At 37.8% G+C, this 21,907-nt stretch overlaps 1 protein-coding gene across 8 annotated transcripts in view; it reads left to right on the top strand.

The window, feature by feature from the left end:
• Positions 1 to 21,907, top strand: part of POU2F1 (POU class 2 homeobox 1) — a 208,076-nt gene that overhangs the window by 113,582 nt on the left and 72,587 nt on the right. For 7 of the 8 annotated variants that reach the window (XM_063649068.1, XM_054466594.2, XM_063649062.1 and 4 more), the window contains one exon: positions 62 to 127. In XM_063649068.1, the coding sequence (XP_063505138.1) occupies positions 62 to 127 (66 nt within the window). Of the gene's footprint in view, positions 1 to 61; positions 128 to 5,745; positions 5,865 to 21,907 lie in introns of those variants that run through there. The other variant, XM_063649074.1, reaches the window with a different exon arrangement.

Here is a 21,907-nt window from a genome sequence, read left to right as displayed (position 1 = left end):
CCTCAATCCCATCTCCATCCCCAGTTTTTTAAAAACCTTATTCGCCTCTGATTTATTGCAGACTCAAGAATGAACAATCCGTCAGAAACCAGTAAACCATCTATGGAGAGTGGAGATGGCAACACAGGTAAGAGTTTTCTGATCTAGCTTTTTAATTAACTCTAGTAGAGCACAAAGAAGAAAATTTCCATGTAACTAGGACTTGTATTTGGCAAATACAGACCAATTTGAGTATTGAGTTGTCAAATATGATTCAGTCCTTTAGGAACTGGGAGGGATTATGTTTGTTTAAGATTACTTAACTTTCTTCTGCAGGCAGCTTCGTTGTTTTGCTTCTGTCTATCAGACAAACCATGCAGAAGTTAGGAAAACTGTTCTTTGGGTCAGATAGTTTTGGGTATGAAATATGGGTTTACCACTTACTAGCTATGTGACTTTAGGCAATTTCCCCAGTCTTTTTGAGACTTAATTTATTCGATTACAAAATGAGGATAATATATTTCAGGTTATTGTATTAAAGGGGATAATATATGTGTCATGTTAAGCAAAATGCCAGCTACACAGTAACCATTCAGTAAAATGTTATTTTTCTTACAGATGTTAATCAAAATAGTAAATTTTATCTGCCCTACCTTTGATATAAATTATATTGAAAGTTATGATAGTAAGTAGTTATAAACACATACCCATTTCTAATACATTCTTTCATTTGGTAATTTAAAAAAATTGTACTTCATTAAACCTTTTATCAAGAGAAAATTATCATATAAATGAGAATACTGAGGCCCCATGAGAGAAAGGTAAATCTGTAAAGGATGGTTTGTCTCCACGGCTCATACTCTTGAGTCTGTATATTGCTTAGAGGATGTAAGACTATGTATCTTTATCATCTGCCAGATGGTACAGGGACTTCCCTGGTTTCTGGTAAAGGCATAAATCAAAATATGAAACCAAATAAGACAGTTATAGGCAAGGATGAACAGAAAGTACTTGCTTCTAAAAACTAGGTTTTTCACTTGCAGAGAGGGATCCCTTTTGACTTATCATTTTAAAAATGCTTAACTATGGGCAATGGTAAGAATGAGAGTCACTCTTAATTTGTGGTAAATGGCTGAGTTGGACTAATATAGCAGTTTTCCTGCCTATATGTCTTTTGCTGTAAACTCTCCTATACCTGAAGATGCTTATGTTAATCTCTAAACTGTACATACCTCTTTATGTGAAACTGAGCTGTGGGGCTTCCATGTTCACCCCTGTTGTATTTAACACACTTCATAGTACTCTTACTGAGGCTAGCCAAGTAGACCTCTGTAGTATCTCTTGAGAAGGGAAAGGGCAGCATTGTATTCTGTCTGAATTGTCGGCCACAGTCTCCTTTTTGTTATTTCTCTGTCCCCTGTTTGGACTCCATCTTTCTTTGTTCAGCACTGGTTCCTATGCCAGTGCCAGTGCTTCAGCCACCTAGCTTAGGTGTGGGAAATGTTTGCAGAGAGAAATAGGGCAGCTGATCCCCTTAAGAGACTAGAGGGCGGGGCAGTGGGCAGGACACCTGTGCCTAAAGAGCAGCTTCAAAGAAGAAACATACTTTTTTTTTCCCTAAGGGAAGATAAGCAAATGATTGGAAAACACTGAAAATAGCCATTACATCAGACTACATGGAAATCCCTGTATCTACTTTAATGCTACTACTGTAATAGCAGTTTCAGCAATTACCATTTATTGAGCAACTACAACACTTTTTTTTTTTTTTTTTTTTTTTTTGAGATGGAATTTCGCTCTTGTTTCCCAGGCTGGAGTGCAGTGGTGTGATCTCGGCTCACTGCAACCTCTGCCTCCTGGGTTCAAGCGATTCTCCTGCCTCAGCCTCCCGAGTAGCTGGGATTGCAGGTGCCAGCCACCATGCCCAGCTAATTTTTTATATTTTTATTAGAGACGGGGTTTCACCATGTTGGCCGGCTGGTCTTGAACTCTGTGTGCATTACCTGATTTCAAGTTAAATTATTTTGACAAGTTAGATACCATTATTTCAAATTATAGGAAATTGAGGCACAAAACCAGCCAGGAAATAAAGGCAGGTTTAGGATTCGCAGCCCACATGTAAGTGTCCCCGTGAAGTGCAATAAAATAAAACTGAAAATTTAAGCAACACATTGTGTATGTCCAGACCCGTATAAGGTAAGTTCTGACTGGAGCACTTGTTGTAACCGTCTTGTGAATTTCTTGCCTCGTTTTAATATAGAATGTGTGGCAGACTGGTTCCTATCATAGACTTTGCATATTTACTTACCATGCTTGATGTATTAGATATAAAATTATAGTTTATAAGATAATTGTATGCTTACAAATTGATTTTTATTTAAGCATATAACAAATGAGCCTTCAGACTCTTGAGTTGTTAGTTAATTATTCTTTTTTTGGTAGTTTATGAAAGCAAGTAAAATGTTTAAAGGGAAGAACCCTTAGCATTATAGTAAAACTGAAGCCTCACAATTTCTGGATTCAGAATACGTTTGTGTAGATCGTTTTTTCCTGAAATGTTTACAATTGTAATAATTTTGATTTGTGACACTTTAAGGAGAATGATATTGTAAAATTATTTTAAGATTGTGTTGATACGTTAATTCTATGCCTTTCTTCTGTCATTGATTTGAGAAGCAAAATCAAATGATGCACTTTTTGTCAAATAGTCCTTTTATGTTTGCAGAAAACTTATTGTTTAGGTTTTTAAAAAATGTATTCAGTAAGTGCCCGTTCTGTGTGTAAAGTACTATAATCAGTGTTATTAGGATGTACAATGCAAATAGATGACATAACCCTTAGTCTTTAAGGAGTTAACAATTCATTAAGAGATAAGACAGATAAATAACTGATTCTGGATAGATTATGGTAAATAATTCAAGAGGAGGTACAGAAAAGTGCCATAGTGGTGTTAATTAGGTGTTTCTTTGAGGAAGTTTGTGTATGTTTATAGGTCAGGTGGAAGGACCCATCAGGGAGGAAGAGAGTGGAGAAAGAAATACAATTAATTGAACCAAGGTAGGGGTGAAGGTCTAGGATCAGAAGTGCAGAATGAAGGGTTGACTCTGAACATGAAAAAAGACTACCCCATGTCTCTAAAACTGGGGAGAAGAAGCAAATATTACACAGTAACAGAGAAAATTGAAATGGAAGGGAGAAGCAAAACTGAGCAATAATTCACATCAGATTGCTTCATTTTTCTCATTAAAGTAGTTGAGGTGGTCATCTGAGAGGAAGGCAGGGATAATAGTACTAATAATGACAGCAGCTACTGTTCTTTGAATTCTTACTGTAGGTGTGTGGCTAGCCACTTTATTATATATACTTTATGTCATAATTGTTAAAATACTCTTGTAAGGTTAAGTAGATTTATAAAAAGGATTGATAAGCCTGTTGAGGGTCAGTCTCAAAGAAAATAAATGTGTTAGCTTATCCAGCCAACCTAGTTATACAGCTGATCCTTGAATAACATGGATTTGAGCTGCATGGCTCCACTTATATGCCATGTTGGAATTTATATGTTGGAATTTTTTTGAGATTTGCAACAATTTGGAAAAACTCACAAATGAACTGTGAAATATTGAGAAATATTTAGAAATATTGAAAAAAATTAAAAGGTATGTAATGAATGCATAAAATATATGTAGATACTGTTTTATCATTTATTACCATGAAATATCACAAATGTATTAAAATTACAAAACCTTAAAATGTATCAAAACTTATGCACACAAACACTTGATCACATACATGGCACCATTCAGTCTAGATAAATAGAAACAAATGTAAACAATACAGTATTAAATCGTAATTGGATAAAATTAACTGCATTACTTACTGTAATAATTTTGTAGCCACCTCTTGTTGCTATTGCAATGATCTCAAGTATTGTGAGTATCCATTTAAAATGCCATGTGACCCTAATCATGTCACAGTGAACAGTTCATCCAGTAAATTGTATGTTGCAGTAAAAAGTGATCTATGTCCTTGAGTATTTTGCATCCTGTTTAGTGCAATAACCTAAACCTTAAATAATGCCATAAGACCTATACAAAGTACCACTGGTGGTGCTGGAAGTGTTCCCCAAAGCAGAGGCAAGTCATGACGTTACAGGAAAAATTTGAATTGCTTGATGTGTACTATAGATTGAGGTCTGCCGTTATAGTTGCCGTCCATTTCAAGATAAATAAATTAAGTGTAAGGACCATTATTTAAAAAAAAGGAAAGGAAATTCATGAAGCCTTCACTGCAGCTACACCAGCAGACATGAAAAGCTTGAACTTTTTGCTAAATACCTTTTTATTTCATTGAAAATACCGGCCTGTTGCAGTGGCTCATGCCTGTAATCCCAGCACTTTGGGAGGTTGAGGTGGGCAAATTGCTTGAGCCCAGGAGTTCGAGACCAGCATGGGCAACATGGTGAAACCCTGTCTCTACTAAAAATATAAGAAACTAAGCCGGGCGCTGTGGCTCATGCTTGTAATCCCAGCACTTTGGGAGGCCAAGGTGGGTGGATCACCTGAGGTCGGGAGTTTGAGACCAGCCTGACCAACATGGTGAAACCCTATCTCTACTAAAAATACAAAAAAATTAGCCAGGCATGGTATAGCTGTAATCCCAGCTACTCTGGAGGCTGAGGCAGGAGAATTGCTTGACCCCAGGAGGTGGAGGTTACAGTGAGCTGAGATTGGGCCATTGCACTCCAGCCTGGGCAACAAGAGCGAAACTCCATCTCAAAAAAAAAAAAAAAAAAAAAGCTAGGTGTAGTGGTGCATACCTGTAGTCCCAGCTGCTTGGGGAAAGAGGTGGAAGAATTGCCTGAGCTTGGGCAGTTGAGGCTACAGTGAGCTGAGATCACGCCACTGCACTCCAGCCTGGGTGACAGTGAGACCTTGTCTCAAAAAAAGAAAGAAAAAAGAAAATGCAGCTTTTATGTGGGTGCAGGATTGCTATAAGAAAGACGTACCTTTGGACTCTAATGTGATTTGAGAGGAAGCACAGTTGTTATACGACAACTTAAATGGCAGGTGAAGAATCTAAAGCTGGAGAATTTAATGCCAGCAAAGGATGGTTTGATAATTTTAGAAAGATGTTTGGCTTTAAAAATGTCAGGATAATGGGAGAAGCAGCTTCTGTCAACCAAAAGGCAGCAGACCTCAAGTTCTCAGATGCCATGGAGAAAATCAATGAAGGCCGTCTGTGGTGGCTCACACCTGTAACCGTACCATAGCTGGACCCCATCTCTACCCCCACCCCACCCCCTGCAAAAAAAAAAAAAAAAAAAAAAAAAAAAAGATAAGACAAAAGAAGGAAAATCACTGAAGAGAAAGGATATCTGCCTGAACAGGTTTTTAATGCAGACAAAAGCGCCCTATTCTGAGAGGGAAAAAATGCCACAAAGGACATTTATTAGTAAGGAAAGATATGAAAGCACACCAAGATTTAAGGCAGGAAGGAATAGGCTAACAGTACTGTTTTGTGCAGATGCAATCGGGTTTATGATCAGGACAGCCCTATCTATATCCTATTAAAGACTGCTTTTTGCCTTCTTTTACAGCATGGACGCTTTTATGATATGGGCACTGAAACTAAAGCACATGGTGGAAGAAGGATTGGTAGCATATAGAAACATTTTTAGACAAATGAAAAAGCAAAAAAGTCAGAAATTACAGTGTATTTCCATAAAGTTACACCAAGTGTGCCTGCCTCTTCTGCCTCCCCTTCCAGCTTTTTGTCTTCTGCCATTTCTGAGTCAGCAAGACCCCTCCTGTTCCTCCTCCTCAGCCTACTCAGCATGAAGACAAGGATGAAGATCTTTGTGATGATCCACATCCACTTAATGAATAGTAAATATATTTTCTCTCACTTAGGATTTTCTTTAGCTTACTTTACTGTAAGAATACAGTATATAATACATATACAAATATGTTTTAGTCAACTGTTTATGTTATCAGCAACGCTTCTGGTCAACAGTAGGCTATTAGTATTTGAGTTTTGTGGGAGTCAGATGTTACATGCAATTTTCAACTGTTTGTGGGGTCGACACCCTTGACTCTGTTGTTCAGGGTTCAACTGTATGACCTTTCTGTAGCCTAGATCAGCAGTCCAAACTCAGGAATGAAGAAAATGGAACATTGGATTATTTTGCCAAAATAATATCCTGTCACCAAAAAAGAAAGAGATAGAAGGGAGTGGTAATATTTTTTATAACATAGTTGTTTGCACAAGGATGCTTCCCTTTGGAAAGATGGTATTTCCCCATTCATCCCTCTCCTCCACCTTTGATAAAGTCTATTCTATATTCTCAAGGTTATTCCATGTTGTAGCATGTATCAGAACTTTATTTTTTATAAGATATTCCATTGTATGTATATACTACATTTTGTTTATGCATTCATCTGTTAATGGAGAGCTGGATTGTTTTTACTGTTTGGCTATTATGAATAATGTTGCAATGAACTTTGGTGTACAAGTATCTGTTTGAGTTCCGTTTTTCAATTCTTTGAGATATATACCTAGGAGTAGAATTGCTGGGTAAAACAGAACACAAACTTATTATCTTACAGTTTGGGAGGTCAGAGTCCTAAAATCAGAGTGTTGTAAGTGCTTTATTTCTTCTGGAGGTACTATGGAAAGTCCATTTCCTTCTCTTTTCCAGCTTCTAGAGACCACCTGCACTCCTTGGCTTATGGCCCCTTCCTCCATCTTCAAAGCCAGATGTATAGCATCATCAAATCTGTTTCCCTCTCTCCCTTTCCTGTCCCCCTCCTCCCCTCAACCCTTCTTCCATCATCATATTTCCTTCTCTAACTCTCCTGTCCCCGTCTTTTCTTTAAAGGACACTTACTATCCTGAACTTCATTGGATTTGCAAAATACCTTTTGCCATGTAAGGTAACAAATTCACAGCTTCCAGGAATTAGGATGATTATTAGGCCCATCTTTGATGGGCTGTTGTTCTGCTTTCCCACAAGATTTTCTCCTAAATTAAACCTGATCAACTCTATTTTAGATGATAGTTGGAAAAGTAAAGAAGTTGTTTGAAGTTTTACAAGGTTTGGTAGGAAAAAACTAAATCAACTATTTTGATGTAAAGAAATATTGAGGGAAAAAGGAATATTGGACAAACATTTAAGTTTTGCTCACTTTTAACTCAAAGGGCAGACCTCTTTCATCAGTACTCCTGACAGATGGTTATCTGCCCTGTGCCTAGGTGCATGCACTGACACAGAACGCAGTACTTTCTAATGTTACCTGTTCTCTGGTATTACAACTCTGTTTTCTACATTCTTTTGAATTTTGTCCTTAGGAGTTTATCATCTTTTAAGAAATTAAAGCTCTTCTGGAAGTCATTGTCACATTTTAACTCTTTTCCATTCATTTGACAATTTATTACAAATTAATTTACTATAAAGTAGTAATTTATTATAAAACGATTTGTTATAATCATTTGTACTAGAATATGATGATAGTGACTAGCATTGATTAAGTATTTACTGGATGATTTAAACATTTTACATAGATTATCTCATTTAATCCTTATAAAAACCTCATGAAACATTATTTTTCTCTTTTTATAAATAAGGGTCTCTTTTTATAAATAAGGAAGTTGAGGCTCGGAGATGTTTAGTCACTTGATGAAGGTCACACAGATAGCTATAAAGGGGAGCAGAACCATTCTTTTTTTAAGATGGAGTTTCACTGTTGTTGCCCAGGCTGGAGTGCAATGGCGCGATCCTGGCTCACTGCAACTTCCACCTCCTGAGGTCAAGCAATTCTCCTGCCTCAGCCTCCCAAGTAGCTGGGATTATAGGCGTGCACCACCACGCCTGACTAATTTTGTATTTTCAGTAGAGACAGGGTTTCTTCGTGTTGGTCAGGCTGGTCTTGAACTCCTGACCTCAGGTGATCCACCCACCTTGGCTTCCCAAAGTGCTGGGATTAGAGGTGTGAGCAACTGCACCCAGCCCAGAACCATTCTTTTACACTTTGAGCTATGTTGTTTCTTTTTTCTTTTCTTGTTTTTTTTTTTGGAGAAAGAGTCTTACTCTGTCGCCCAGGCTGGAGTGTAGTGGCACGATCTCAGCTCACTGCAACCTCCACCTCCTGCATTCATGCAGTTCTCTTGCCTCAGCCTCCCAAGTAGCTGGGATTACAGGTGTGCACCCCCACGCCCAGCTAATTTTTGTATTTTTAATAGAGACTGGGTTTCACTATGTTGCCCAGGCTGATCTGGAACTCCTGGCATCAAGCGATCCACCTGCCTTGGCCTCCTGCTGGGATTATAGGCGTGAGCCACCATGCCTGCCTGCCCTGTTGTTTCTTTTTGTCTCCAATGGGCAAGATACAGTACTAAGTAACATCAGTGAAGTTGAATAAAAGACTGATTTTGTTTTCAATAAATTTATCTTATAGAGAAAACATATATGAAAATATAATATGACAGAAATCGAGACGATTCATGAGAATTATATGTGAACCCATGAGAATTCAATGTAGGGGAAAAGTGTTTCTAGCTGGGAGGATCAGAGAAGGCTTTGGAGAAGGTGGAACTGAAACTGTATCTTACAGGCTGGGTAGGGTTTAAATCATGATGATGCTAGGCAATATATGTTCAGCATGAAGAAACAGTGAAAGCTGAGATGGGGGAAGAAATCTGTCCTAAATGTCTCTGATTCCTTCAGAAGATTTCCATTATGTCATCTGATTTCTAGATCTTTTATCTTTTAGTCATTCACAGAATTAGACAGTATTCCGGTTCTTCAGACTTCATTGCAGCCATTACCATTACCTTTTGCTTATTATTATCTTTGAAAACTTACCATTGGCTTATTATAATTATTTTTTATAATGAAGGTAAAAAGGATATTTAAATATTATATTTTAATATAAATGTTAATATATTTAATAAGATTTTCTGATATTTGTTTTATAATGTGAAAAATTGTTTTCTTTTAAAGCAGCTGATTCATCTGTTGTAATGAATTTACCGTCAATTAACTGTCTTTTTTCATCTGAATTATGATAGATAGATCCAAGGCTTCCCTATCCTGTCCTTTTTCACTTGCTTTTTTCATTTGAATTGAAAGGAGAGAGTTCCCTGACCCCCCTTGCAGGACATGCGACAGGGAGTGGCTCGTATGTTTGGCTGCCACACGCTCAAACCTCTTAGCGGAAGGGAAGCGCACAGACTGGCAGGTGCAGGAGTTGGGGTAAGCACTTTCTGGGCTCTGGCCACATGGTAGTGTCTAGGGGTGGGTGTCTGCAACTCCCGAAGCCCAAGTGGGCACATGTTTCAGTGCACTCTTTTAGCCTTGCCATCCACAGACGGCTTAAGTGTTAGCTCAGTGATCCTCTTGGTACCCAAGTCCTTGTGCAGTGTCCAGGAAGAATCAGGTCACACATGGACTTGAAGGATGAATTCAGGGGTTTTGTTGAGTGGTGGAGGTGGCTCTTAGCGGGATGGATGGGGAGCTGGAAAGGGAGTGGAATGGGAAGATGATCTTCCCCTGGAGTTTGGCTATCCAGCAGCTGATCTCCTCTTTGACCACTCCCAGTCGAATTCCTCTCAACATTCAGACATTCCTTCTCTTCTCTCTGCCACACCATTCTGCCATTCTTCTGCTCTACTGTTCATGTCTTCTGGAGCCTGGGGTCTGGGGGTTATATGGAGCCATGATAGCGGGGTATGGCAGGCCAAAAGGCAACTTTTGGGTGCGAAAACAGAAATACCTGTTCCCATTTAGGACCACGGGTTTCCAGGTTTGAGGGTGGGGCCTTTGCTGGGGAACCACCCTCTTCTACCCAGTATTTCCCTGTCTCCTGTTCATATCAAAATGATTTTTCCCCAGGATAATATCACTATATTTCAGGCAAATGAAAAGTCAAAAGAAATTTGTTAATGTAACCTGATATACATAAATACAATAGTATTTTTGGAATACTATTTATGGGCTAGTATTCCAAAAATATTGTCATCCAAAGTTCCTAGTAACCAGTGATGTTATTAATTCTTTGGGATTTACTAGTGCTATGGCTGGTATTAGGACATTATATTCATAAAAGAGCGTGATCAGATATCATTTTCTCCAAGATGAAGAGAAAGAGTCCTGAAAGACCAGGGTACCAGTGAATAGACTTGCTATTCTTCATAGTAATTTAACAACTTGATGCCTTGAACCAGCACTAGTTTTGGAAATAATTTCCAGATAAAATACCAGCGTTTTGCAGAGAAGCCTCAAAATAGGCCTCAATATAGTTCTTGTTAAACCAGAATGGAGTATTTGCAAATTTCAGACACTTAAGGATTATTTTTCTTTTGAACTTACATTTATCCAGAGGCCATTTTTAATATTCTTACTGCTTTTATTATTATTTTAAAATTTATTACATATTTTATTGTGTAGACTACATTCTGCACTAGCCAAGCTGCTCTTATAAGCCTGAGAGTAGAAATACTAATTTTTTTTGGAGTACCTTTATAGCTAATTTTTAATTAGTGAGTCATTGAAAGTGGCTGAAGCATTTCCAGAGAGCCTGAGGAGCTCAGTGAAGGATCTTGGTGGTTTAGAAGCAAATACCAAACACCTGTAAGAAAGATCGACCTCCCTCTAGTGTTTGATTTGATAGATGTCAGTTACAGAATATGGCTTCTACAAGATTCTGATCAGTACATATTGAGAAACTTGCCCTGGCTTTGCCCACTGGTGCATATGGGGATTTTAAAACTTTAGGTCAGGGGTGGGGGTCAAGGGGAAGAAGGGCGCTATAATTACTGAAGCTGTGCGAATAGGAAGTGACATCTGAATTAAGATTATACTTTTGTTAAATGACTGAATGAGCAATTGATCTTTTTGCCATGAGATAACCCAGTAACAAATTTAGAATTTTAAAGGTAGTATACATTTTTGTTCATTACTAATAGAAATTCAGAACATTACAGAGAGAATTTGTTTCTAAAATGCTGCTTTCGGCACGGATTATTAGAGATTGTCTATAATTTTCTCCCTTCTCCCTTAGAGAGCAGCTTAGTTTTATTTCATGTTACTTTTTTCATTTTTTTCCTAACAGATATTAAAGAATTTTTGGTATAAAAGAATTTTCCAGCCATGTTATGCTTTACATTCTTGCTTGAAGCCGAAAACTAGATTCCATTATTCTTTCAATTAGATCCATTATATAGCATCCTGGCCTAGAGCAGTGGCAATAGAAGCTAGGGGTCAATTTTTTTTTTTTTTTTTTTTTTTTTTGGAAGAAGGAAGGAAAGGGAGTAATTTAAAATGAATACTTGTATTTGCCTCGGGGCTGGGAGAGATGTGGTACCATTCTCTGAGTAGGAACTGTACTGTTGGGGAGTAGACTTGACAATGAGATGATGAAACATTTCAGTACTGAAAATGTTGTACTTGGGGTGCCTTGTGGTGCTTGCAGGTGAAGATGTGGGCAATTGAAGATAGAGATAGGTTCCTGAGGAGAGGTGTAAGAGTCTTTAACAGGGAGATGCTACTGGGAGGAGAGTGGAATCAGCCAAGAGGACCAAGGACGGAGCTCTTCTACGGTGTTGAAAGGGCTGGCAGAGGAAGAGGAGCCCATGCCTTTGTTGTCGAAATAGGATGGACACTGACTGCATGTGGCTCTTTAAATTTAAATTAAATTAAATTAAATTAAAAATTCAATTCCTCAATCATACTAACCACATTTCTAGTGTTCAGTAGCCACGTGTAGTTAGTGGCTACCATATTGGCCAGTACATATAATAGAACATTTCCATTATCACAGAAAGGTCTATTGGACAGTGCTTAAGTAGACTAAGAAATAACAACCATGGAGATCAGATGTGAATCAGACCAGTGAGCTCATGGAGTTAGCATTCAGTGTGGTCAAGTCCTGCCATAGGAGCCTTAAAATGTGACCCTTGAATTTGACAATTAGTTACTGTGGGCCTTTTAAAGATTTTAGTTAAGTGGTTTGGAAAGAAATTGCTGTGGTTAAGAAAGTGAATGGTTGTGTAAAGGGAATGATAAATGTAAGCAACTCTTCATGGAAGCTGTCTATATGGGGCTATGTATCATAGTGGTTAAGAGCTCAGACCCTGAAATCAAACCACATGGATTTATATCTTGCTCCTTTCACTTGCTAGTTGTGTTACTTTAGGCAAGTTACTTTTTTCATGTTAGAGTTTTTCTTAGCTGTAAGATGGAGATAAATAATAATCCATCTCATAGTCTTGTTGTATACACGGAAAGCAAGTAGGTATGTGGCTCGGTCCATTCACCATCAGTGTTAGCTATCTATTAGGAGGAAGGGGAGGATGATAGAGAAGGAAAGAATGGGAGGGGAGGTTAGAAGGGCCTCCTAGTGAAGCAATTTGAATATGTTTAGATGCTAAGGGAAAAGAGCCAGTGTAGGAGGGGAGTGGTAAAGAAAGAACAGATGATGCAGCCATAAAAAGGAATGAGATCATGTCCTTTGCAGGCACATTGATGAAGCTGGAAGCCATCATCCTCAGCAGACTAACACAGGAACAGAAAACGAAACACCACATTTTCTCACTCATAAGTGGGAGTTGAACAGTGGGAACACATGGACACAGGGAGGGGAACATCACACACCAGGGGTGAGGGTGAGGGGAGGGAACTTACAGGACAGGTCAATAGGTGTAGCAAACCACCGTGGTACACGTGTACTTATGTAACAAGCCTGCATGTTCTATGTATCCCAGAACTTAAAGTAAAATAAATAAGAAGGAACAGATGAGTCAGGGATCCAATTTTGAGGAGAGGGGAGGTGTTGGGTTTCAGAGCACGTGGTGACTGAAGTAGCCTAAAGTAGAAGATTCCTTTTTTTGTTGTTTTTTAGGTGAGAAATGGGAGAATGAAGGAGGTAAAGACAGATTCAGATAGTAAGTTTTTAGGTAGAAGGGAATATAAGAAAGCAGTCTAGAGAGGATTAGGAACAGTCAATTAGGGATTTCCTTGTGATACAGGGAAAACGAAACTGGGAATAGAATGTAATAAAGAAGTCTAGGATTAAAATAAACAGTATCAGCAGGATTTGTAGCAAAGTGTCATAATCCAAGCTAGGAACGCTGACATCAGATAAACTCAGAAGGTAAGGAGCATTCATTGTGTTTCTGAGAAGGCAGGAAGCTGTTACCGTTTAACTGGCTCACATCTTACAGGGAAAGATGAGCAAGGGAGCTTCTGACTAGGTTGAGAGGCAGAACAGAGATGGAGCAAGGTCAATGTTTGGTCATTTTCTCCACCAACAAAAATATTAATAAGATTTTAGGATATTAAAATAAGGTCTGTCTTTCTGGTTTTCTTGGTCTTCAAATATATTTCATTTATGTTCAATGTTTAAGTTATTTGAAAAAAAAGTCTCAACAGCTGGTAAGTCATAAGACACTTATTTTTCTACAATTAAGAATAAAGTTAAGAGCCTGGAACAGTGGCTCACACCTGTAATCCCAACACTTTGGGACACCAAGGCACGAGGATTCCTTGAGCCCAGAAGTTCAAGACTAGCCTGGGCAACATAGTGAGACCCCCATGTCTACAAAACAAACAAACAAACAAACAAACAAACAAAAACTTATAAAAAATAATTGGGCATGGTGGCACATGCCTTTGGTCCCAGCTACTTGGGAGGCTAAGGGAGGAGGCTCGCTTGAGTCTAGGAGGTCAAGGCTGCAGTGAACCATGATTGCGCCACTGCACTCCAGCCTGGGTGACAGAGTGAGACCCTGGATTTTTTTTTTAAAAAAAAGAATAATGTTAATGAAAATCTGTTTTAACTGAGTCTTTCATCCACATAGACTTGACAATTTAGCAAACAGCCACCTATAGAAATCTTGTCATGCATCACTGATAATGCATTCATCTCTAAGGTGATGTATAAAAGTAATTTTAAAAATACACATACTGTTATTACTTAGGAAGTAAAGAATATACAGTCCAATCATTACAATCAAGTACAATCACTGTGGAGATTTTCAGCAGATAAGTAATCCCCATCCATTCTATAGATCAGCAGTCCCCAACCTTTTTGGCCCCAGTGACTGGTTTCATGGAAGACAGTTTTTCCACAGACAACGAGTAGGGGATGGTTTGGGGGGATGAAACTGTTTTTCACCTCACATCATTAGTCATTAGTTAGATTCTCATAAGGAATGCACCACCTAGATCCCTCGCATACACGGTTCACATTACGGTTCACGCGCCTGTGAGAATCTAGTGCCACCACTGATCTGACGGGAGGCAGCGCTCAGGCAATAACGCTGTCTTGCCCACCGCTCACCTCCTGCTATGCGGCCTGTTCCTAGCAGGCCACAGACTGGCACCGGTCGTCAACCCAGGGGTTGGGGACCCCTGCTGTAGATATTCTGTGTCACGAATTTTGATTATGCTTCTTACTTTTGTAGTGGCTTAGAATCTTTCTGTGGTTTTGTTTCTGCGATAAGTGATTCTCTTTCAGGATTTCCATGATCCCAGATTCTTCCCATTTTATGGCAGCTCAGATGGAAGAAACGCTCTCCACACAAAAACGCTAAAAAATGAGCAGTAGCTAAGTTTTCCTAAAAGATCTTTTAGCTATTATTTATGTCCTATGGTTGCTTGACTTTCTGTGAACTTCATTTGCAATTTGTCCTTGCTTATCAAGGTGATGTAGTGATGGGCACAGATATTGTCGTTATTTCCTATAGGGTGTCAGAAATTTAGTCTATTGGTAATTTTGCCTTGACTGCCTTAAATTTACTTATAAATAGAAATATGTGAATAATGTATTTTTCCTCTTTATTATGTAGGTTTAATTGAAGTAGTATATTATTTTCATTACACGTTAAAATGTAGTATAGTACTATCTAAAATATAACTGCTGGGTGATGAAAAATAGCCTTCACAAACTCATGTTCCAAAATGTCTCAGGCCCTTATTCAAGAAATTGTTAATCTTATTTTCATGTGCACTTCTAACAGGGGTGCATTTCATAACAGATCATAAGCAGCCATTTATGCAGATGAGACTGGCTGCTCTAGAAAAGTAAGCCAGTAGAGCAGAAACTGTCAGATTTATACCAGAACTGCAGAGTCTTTTATTTTGTTTTTTAGATTGAGGTGAAATGCGTAACATAAAATTAACTATTTTAAAATGAACAATTCAGTGGCATTTAGTGTGTTCACAGTGTTGTGCAGCTACCAATCTATCCAGTTCCAAAACATTTTCATCACCCCCAAAGGAAACCCTATACCCCTTAAGTAGTTGCTCTCCATTTTCCCTCTCCCCAGCCCCTGACAACCACCAACCTATATAGTTTGTCTCTATAAATTTACCTATTCTAGGTATTTCATATAAATGGAATCATATGGTATGTGACCTTTTGTGTATGGCTTCTTTAACTTAGCATAATGTTTTCAAGGTTCATTCATGTAATAGCATATTATCAGTACTCATTCCTTTTATGGCTGAATGGTATTCTATCATATGATAGATATACCACAATTTGTTGGTGTCCCTTTGTCTCTTGATGGACATTTGGGTTATTTCCGCTCTCTTTGGCTCTTGTGAATAATGCTGCTGTGAACATTTATGTACACGGATTTGTTTGAGTACTTGTTTTCATTTCTTTTGGGTATGTAGTCATGCATAACGTCAGGGATACATTCTGAGAAATGCACCATTGTATGAACATCATAGAGTATGTTTCACAAACCAAGATGGTATAGCCTATGACATACCTAAGCTATATGATGTAGCCTGTTTCTCCTAGGCTACAAATCTGTACAGTTAGTATACTGAATACTGTATGCAATTGTAGCACAATGGTATTTGTGTATCTAAACATAGAAAAGGTACAGTAAAAACAGGGTATTATAATCATATGGTTCTGTTGTTGCTGATGGGAATGTCTTTATATGGTACGTGACTATGTCTAGCAGTGAAGTTGCTGGGTCCACTTTTTGATGGTCCTTCAAATAGTTAAACATAGAATTACTACCAAACTTTTTTCCATAGCAGCTGAACCATTTTATATTTCCACAATCAATGTACAAGGATTCCAATTTCTCCGCATCCCTGCCAACACTTATTTTCTTCTTTAAAAAAATTACAGCCATTTTAATGGGATTAGATAATGTACTTTAAAAAGTAGCAACTCTTCATTCATTTTCCCCAGGAAATAATAATAATAATAATAACTGAAACTTCCTTCTTTTTTCCAATGTTTTTGTGTATTTTCCTCTATCTTATAGTCAAAATATCTTGTAATAATGATATGAGAATGGGCAATAATAAGTTGTGTTTACATCTAAGCAGTTAGATGTTTGACTTTTCTCACCTTGGTTGTTTGTGCCTTACTCTCTTACCCTGAACTACCTGTATCACCTCATCTCTCCTACATCTTAGCCACACTAAACCTCTCAAAACTCTTTGTACCTTTCTAAGAGCAAGTAAGTGTTCTGCTTTGCTTGGCTTGAGGGCAGTGACAGTACCTTATTCTTTTTTGTGTTCTACCTTCCACTTTTTTTAGATACCACTTTTCATAGGTATCTTTTTTTTTTTTTTAATAGTGCTTGTCTTTTGTATTACTTATTTACTTGTCTGCCACCCAAACCTAACTGTGAGCTCCTTGTAGTATGGGAATATGACTTTGTAACCCTAGGACCTAACAGAGTATTTAAAATTGTTAAAATTCTTAGATTTTATTTTTTAACGTGGCCATGGTGTCTTCTACTTTTGGTATAGAAATGCTTGGTATTTTCTTCCCTCACTCAACCTTTTCCAATTAATTCCATCTCATCCTCTTAAGATTCATCTGAAATGTTGTCTCCAGGAAGCTTCCCTGACATTGCCTTCTCCCTTTCCTCTTAAAGTCTCCTTTTAATATTCTTCTCAGTGGCCTATGTGGTATCTGTTTTATACTTTCCACATTGTATATATATTTTTATGAATATGGAATTCATAAATGCATTACCTGTGCACCCCAGCCAGACTCACTATCCCTTTTCCTCTTTATTTTTCCATAGCATTTATTTCTATCTGATATTCAATATTTTTTCATTTTTATTATCTATTTCCCAACTAGAATGTAAGCTCCATGAAGGACATTATTTTTGTCTCTCCATTGCTGTATCTCTGACACCTGGAACAGTGCTTGCTATACAGTTTATGCTCAATACATATTTTTTTGAATGAATTAATCAATTAATGAATAGGCCTGAGAACTACTTAAGAGCAATGACTGTGGTTTATTCATTTTTATAACCTAAGCATCTGGAATATCAATTCTCAATAAATATTTATTGAATACAGCATTTATTTTTACAGCAGGATCTTTTGCTATATGATATTCCTGGTTCTCATTTGTTGTTGTTGTTTATTCCTAAATAGTTATATAAAAATAGAAAATGCACGTAAGCAAAAATAATTGTCTCATTCAAAATAGAAGATGATTCAGTCATAAGTCTTGTGTATATAGGCATAATAATTTTATCCAAAGCCATTTCTTATAAAGGTAAAACTGTTCATTCAAGGGAAGAGAAATTTCTACTGAACTGTAAACATGAACACATCAGTTGGCTAGGAGTTAAGAAAACAGCTGAATATTTTTATATTCATATTTCAAAGTAATCATTGCTTTGGAGTAGATTAAAAATAAAAGTTGTATAGGGTTTCAGGTGAGTTTTGATTCACAAGAAAAGATATCAAACACATCAAGTTAGATTAAGTTCCCAATAAGCCAACGATACTAAGTATTATTGGGAGGCAAAGTCATTTCAGAACAGGTGTACTATACTTAATGTAGTTTCCCTTGCCTCCTGCAAGTAGGATCATATCAGATGAGAGAATAAAAAGAATACCTTGCCTTTTTACATATTCAGGATTTTGGTCTCCGTTGAGAATGAATCTTTTTTGTTCTTTTGTTGGAAATGGGCTATTTACAAATATTTTCCAGGGTTCCAGAAAACTCAGTTCTCTGCAACCAACTTTCTTACTCTGATTTAATTCTATTTTGTCATCTGTGTGATTCTGATACTTGGTCTGAGACCTGTAGTAACAAATGTATTTCCATGCATTTAGCTAAAGAACATGGGGAACTGACATTGCAAAAGACAGATTTTTTTTCTTTTTAAAGTGTCATGATTTCCTTCAGATGTAGCTAGGTCCTGAACAGATGAGGCAGGAGAATTGCTTGAACCCGAGAGGTGGAGGTAGCAGTGAGCCAAGATCTTGCCACTGCACTTCAGCCTGGGCGACAGAGCAAGACTCCATCTCAAAAAAAAAAAAAAAAGAAAAAAGAAAAAGAAAATGTATTATCAGTGTTAGGCTGGGCACGGTGGCTCATGCCTGTAATCCCAGCACTTTGGGAGGCCGAGGCGGGCAGATCACCTGAGGTCGGGAGTTCGAGACCAGCCTGACCAACATGGAGAAACCCCGTCTCTACTAAAAATACAAAATTAGCCAGGCGTGGTGGCGCATGCCTGTAATCCCAGCTACTAGGGAGGCTGAGACAGGAGAATCGCTTGAACCCGAGAGGCCAAGGTTGCAGTCAGCCAAGATCATGCCATTGCACTCCAGCCTGGGCAACAAAAGCGAAACTCCGTCTCAAAAAATAAGTATTATCTGTGTTTTAATTTCTGGGCTCGAAAGATTGATCTGTTTTGAAACTATTAATGTTGGCCAGGCATGGTGGGTGGATCACCTAAGGTCAGGAGTTCTAGACCAGCCTGGCCGACATGGTGAAACCCCATCCCTACTAAAAATACAAAAAATTAGCTGGGCATGGTGGCACGTGACTGTAATCTCAGCTCCTCAGGAGGCTGAGACAGGAGAATCGCTTGAACCGGAGAGGCGGAAGTTGCAGTGAGCTGAAATTGTGCCACTTGCATTCCAGCCTGGGCAACAAGAGCGAAACTCTGTCTCAAAACAAACAAACAAAATTAGCTGGGTATGGTGGCACATGCCTGTAATCCCAGCTACTTGGGAGGCTGAGGCAGGAGAATCACTTGAACCTGGGAGGCGGAGGGTTGCAGTGAGCCGAGATCGCGCCACTGCACTCCAGCCTGGTCAACAAGAACGAAGCAGCATCTCAAAAAAAAAAAAAGAAAAGAAAGAAAGAAAAAAAGAAAAGAAACTATTAATGTTATATCTTAAGTAATGATTAAACGTCGTAAGAAAAACTAGATTTTATAGGAGTTAAGATTTTGGAAATATTATTTATAGTTAGGCTGGCCCTTAAAGTCTTCTTGAAGGAAGTAGATTCCAGGCTGGATATTTCATAATGACTAGGACTTTCAGAGCTAGAGAGGAGGGTGAAGGATATCTGCATTTTCATTCTATTTGAGGGTTTCACCTTAGCTTTCTCCCTGACTCTCCTCTTCTCCCTCCCCCCTCTTCTTTTCTCCTTCTTTCCCTAATGTGTAATGTTTCCTCTCTCATTTATACATTTTAAAATTAATGTTCATAGGATATAGATTTCCATTCTCATTTGTGGAAAAATGACAACAGGAATAGGATAAAGGAGAGGACTGTCCTCCCACCACAAAAATAGGTGCACACCTGGGCAGAATTCAAACAGCAGAAGTGTGTCTCTTTTAAGAGACTGGAGACTGATTGCTTTGGAGATGACATTGAAGGATAAATTGAAAGGATGTTCATTTTAGGAAAATTTTAGCAATAAAAATTTAAGCTGTTATCACAACTTAATGGTAATACTCATCATGGTAGAGAATTTGAAAAATACAGAATAATGTATTCACTATTAACATTTTGATGCATTTCGTATTTGAAGACATTTTTTGACAAAGTTATCCTTTATAAAATGTAATATTTCTTGTGGGCTATAAAATTTGATTTGATTCCTTTTTAAAAACTTTATTTTAATGTAAAAGAAATGTAGTTGAAGTAGCTAGCTGTGAGATAGATAGCAAAGGGCAGAATTCTACTACTTTGTCATCTTATGTCCCCTTATGAGCCTGATCATGGCCTCAATTACTGATTTATCACTTAGCTAATATTTGTGAATGAGCATTGGAGTCCTTCGTCATTGGATGGTTTAGTAGAAAGGGCAATTGGGAGAGAGTTGGGGCAGGGGTGCTAGACAGATCGGTGGAAGGCTTGGAATTTCAGTCTGAGCTCGATTACTGTCCAGCTTGGTTATTTCAGTGGAAGTATTTTTGTATATTAGAAAAGAATTCTTATTTGTAAAACAAGGAGCTTGATTAGTTCTTTTTAATGTCCCTTTCAGCTTTACCATTTGCAAAATATGAAATAAATAGAATCATGTGGATGTACCCTTTGAATCTGGCTGCTTTTACTTAGTATAGTGGGCTTGAGATTCATATTCATCTGTGTCATGTGTACTTTAGCTCAATTTTATTTCTTCCCTCACTCCCACAAAATGTTGAGGAAGTACCAAATGTGTTTTCGTAGTAAGAAGGTATAGATTATTGCTTTTGGGTTAGAGAGATGGGAAACATGAAAGAAAATAGCATTTGAGCTGAGCGCTGAAAGACATTTAAATGCCTGAATCCTGTGCAAAGCTGAGTAATATGAACTGTTCATGAAGAGAAAAAACCTTTGCCTATTTGATCCTTGACTGCTGGCTATGAAGGGAGAAACAGAACTTTCTGGGAGATGAGGACTCTCCAATGCTTGAACTTAATATAAATCCAACTATCTCTCAGCTGGGTCTTCACTGTCACTGGTGCTAACCTTGGATTCACCTCTAATTTATTCCCTGTCACATTTTTCATTGCATATTTCCAATCTTCTCTATTTCTGTTTTGCTCTTTCGTTTTCTGAAAATATCTGCCTTTTGATTACTGAAAAAATTGTGGCTGTCTGATTTGAGCCTCACCACCTCCCTCTTCAGTACTTTACATTTTTCTGTTTTTACCTACCTTCTCCTTTTTTTTGCATCTAACAAAGAAATATCTCTCTTTACCCCCACCGCCTTCATTATTTGAATTGTCTTCTCATACCCTTCAGGTTTCTGCCCTATCTTTTAACCTGCTATTGTTCTTACCTTTTCAGCATATCCCTTCCACAGACTCTTTCAGTCTTTAAGTTTGCTCAGGTTTTATCAGCCTCAAGTCTTTCCCTCCACTCTATCTGCTCCTTTGAATTATCATCCTCACACTGTCCCACCAGTACCTGACTTATGAAAGAAATGATCATCACTCACCACCTTGGCTTCATTATTACCTGCTTTTGCCTTTATTCCTTGCAATCTGGATGTGTACCCAGAATTTTGTTGCACTTTTTTTATTGTTGATTCTTTTACGATTTTATGCAAAAGTAATTGTAAAAACTTGTATGTAAACATGAATGTAGTGATTAAGTACTTATATCTACCACTGTGGCCATAAAGTAGAATGTTACCATTCCTCAGAAGGCTTCTGTAGGCCCACTCTGAACATATTCCATTCTTCTACCACAAAAATAACCACTATCTTGGAATTAGCGTTAATGGTGACACTGCTTTTCACTCAAAATATTTTTCCATCTACATGTTTATCCTCAAATAACACATTACTTAGATTTGCCTGTTTCCATAATGAAATTGAATTATACTGTACCATGGATATTTTATTACTGATTTCTTTTGCTCAACATTATGTGTTTGAGATTCATCCATGTTAGTACATATACCTATAATTCATTTTCACTGGATATAATATCCCATTGTATGACTACATTCGAATGTTTGTTTATTCCATTATTGATGGACATTTGGGTTATTTCTAGGCTTTTGCTATTACAAATAATATGGCTATAAATGACTTTGTACTTATCTCTTGATACATGTATGTGAAAAAGTCCCCAGAGTATTTTCTTTATTTTTATTTATTTATTTATTTTTTGACAGAGTCTCACTCTGTCACCCAGGCT

Source organism: Pongo pygmaeus, chromosome 1 (genome assembly GCF_028885625.2).
Source record: "Pongo pygmaeus isolate AG05252 chromosome 1, NHGRI_mPonPyg2-v2.0_pri, whole genome shotgun sequence".
NCBI lineage: Eukaryota > Metazoa > Chordata > Mammalia > Primates > Hominidae > Pongo > Pongo pygmaeus.
The sequence above is the reverse complement of the archived record's forward strand: the minus strand, read 5'-3'. Positions and strand labels throughout refer to the sequence as shown.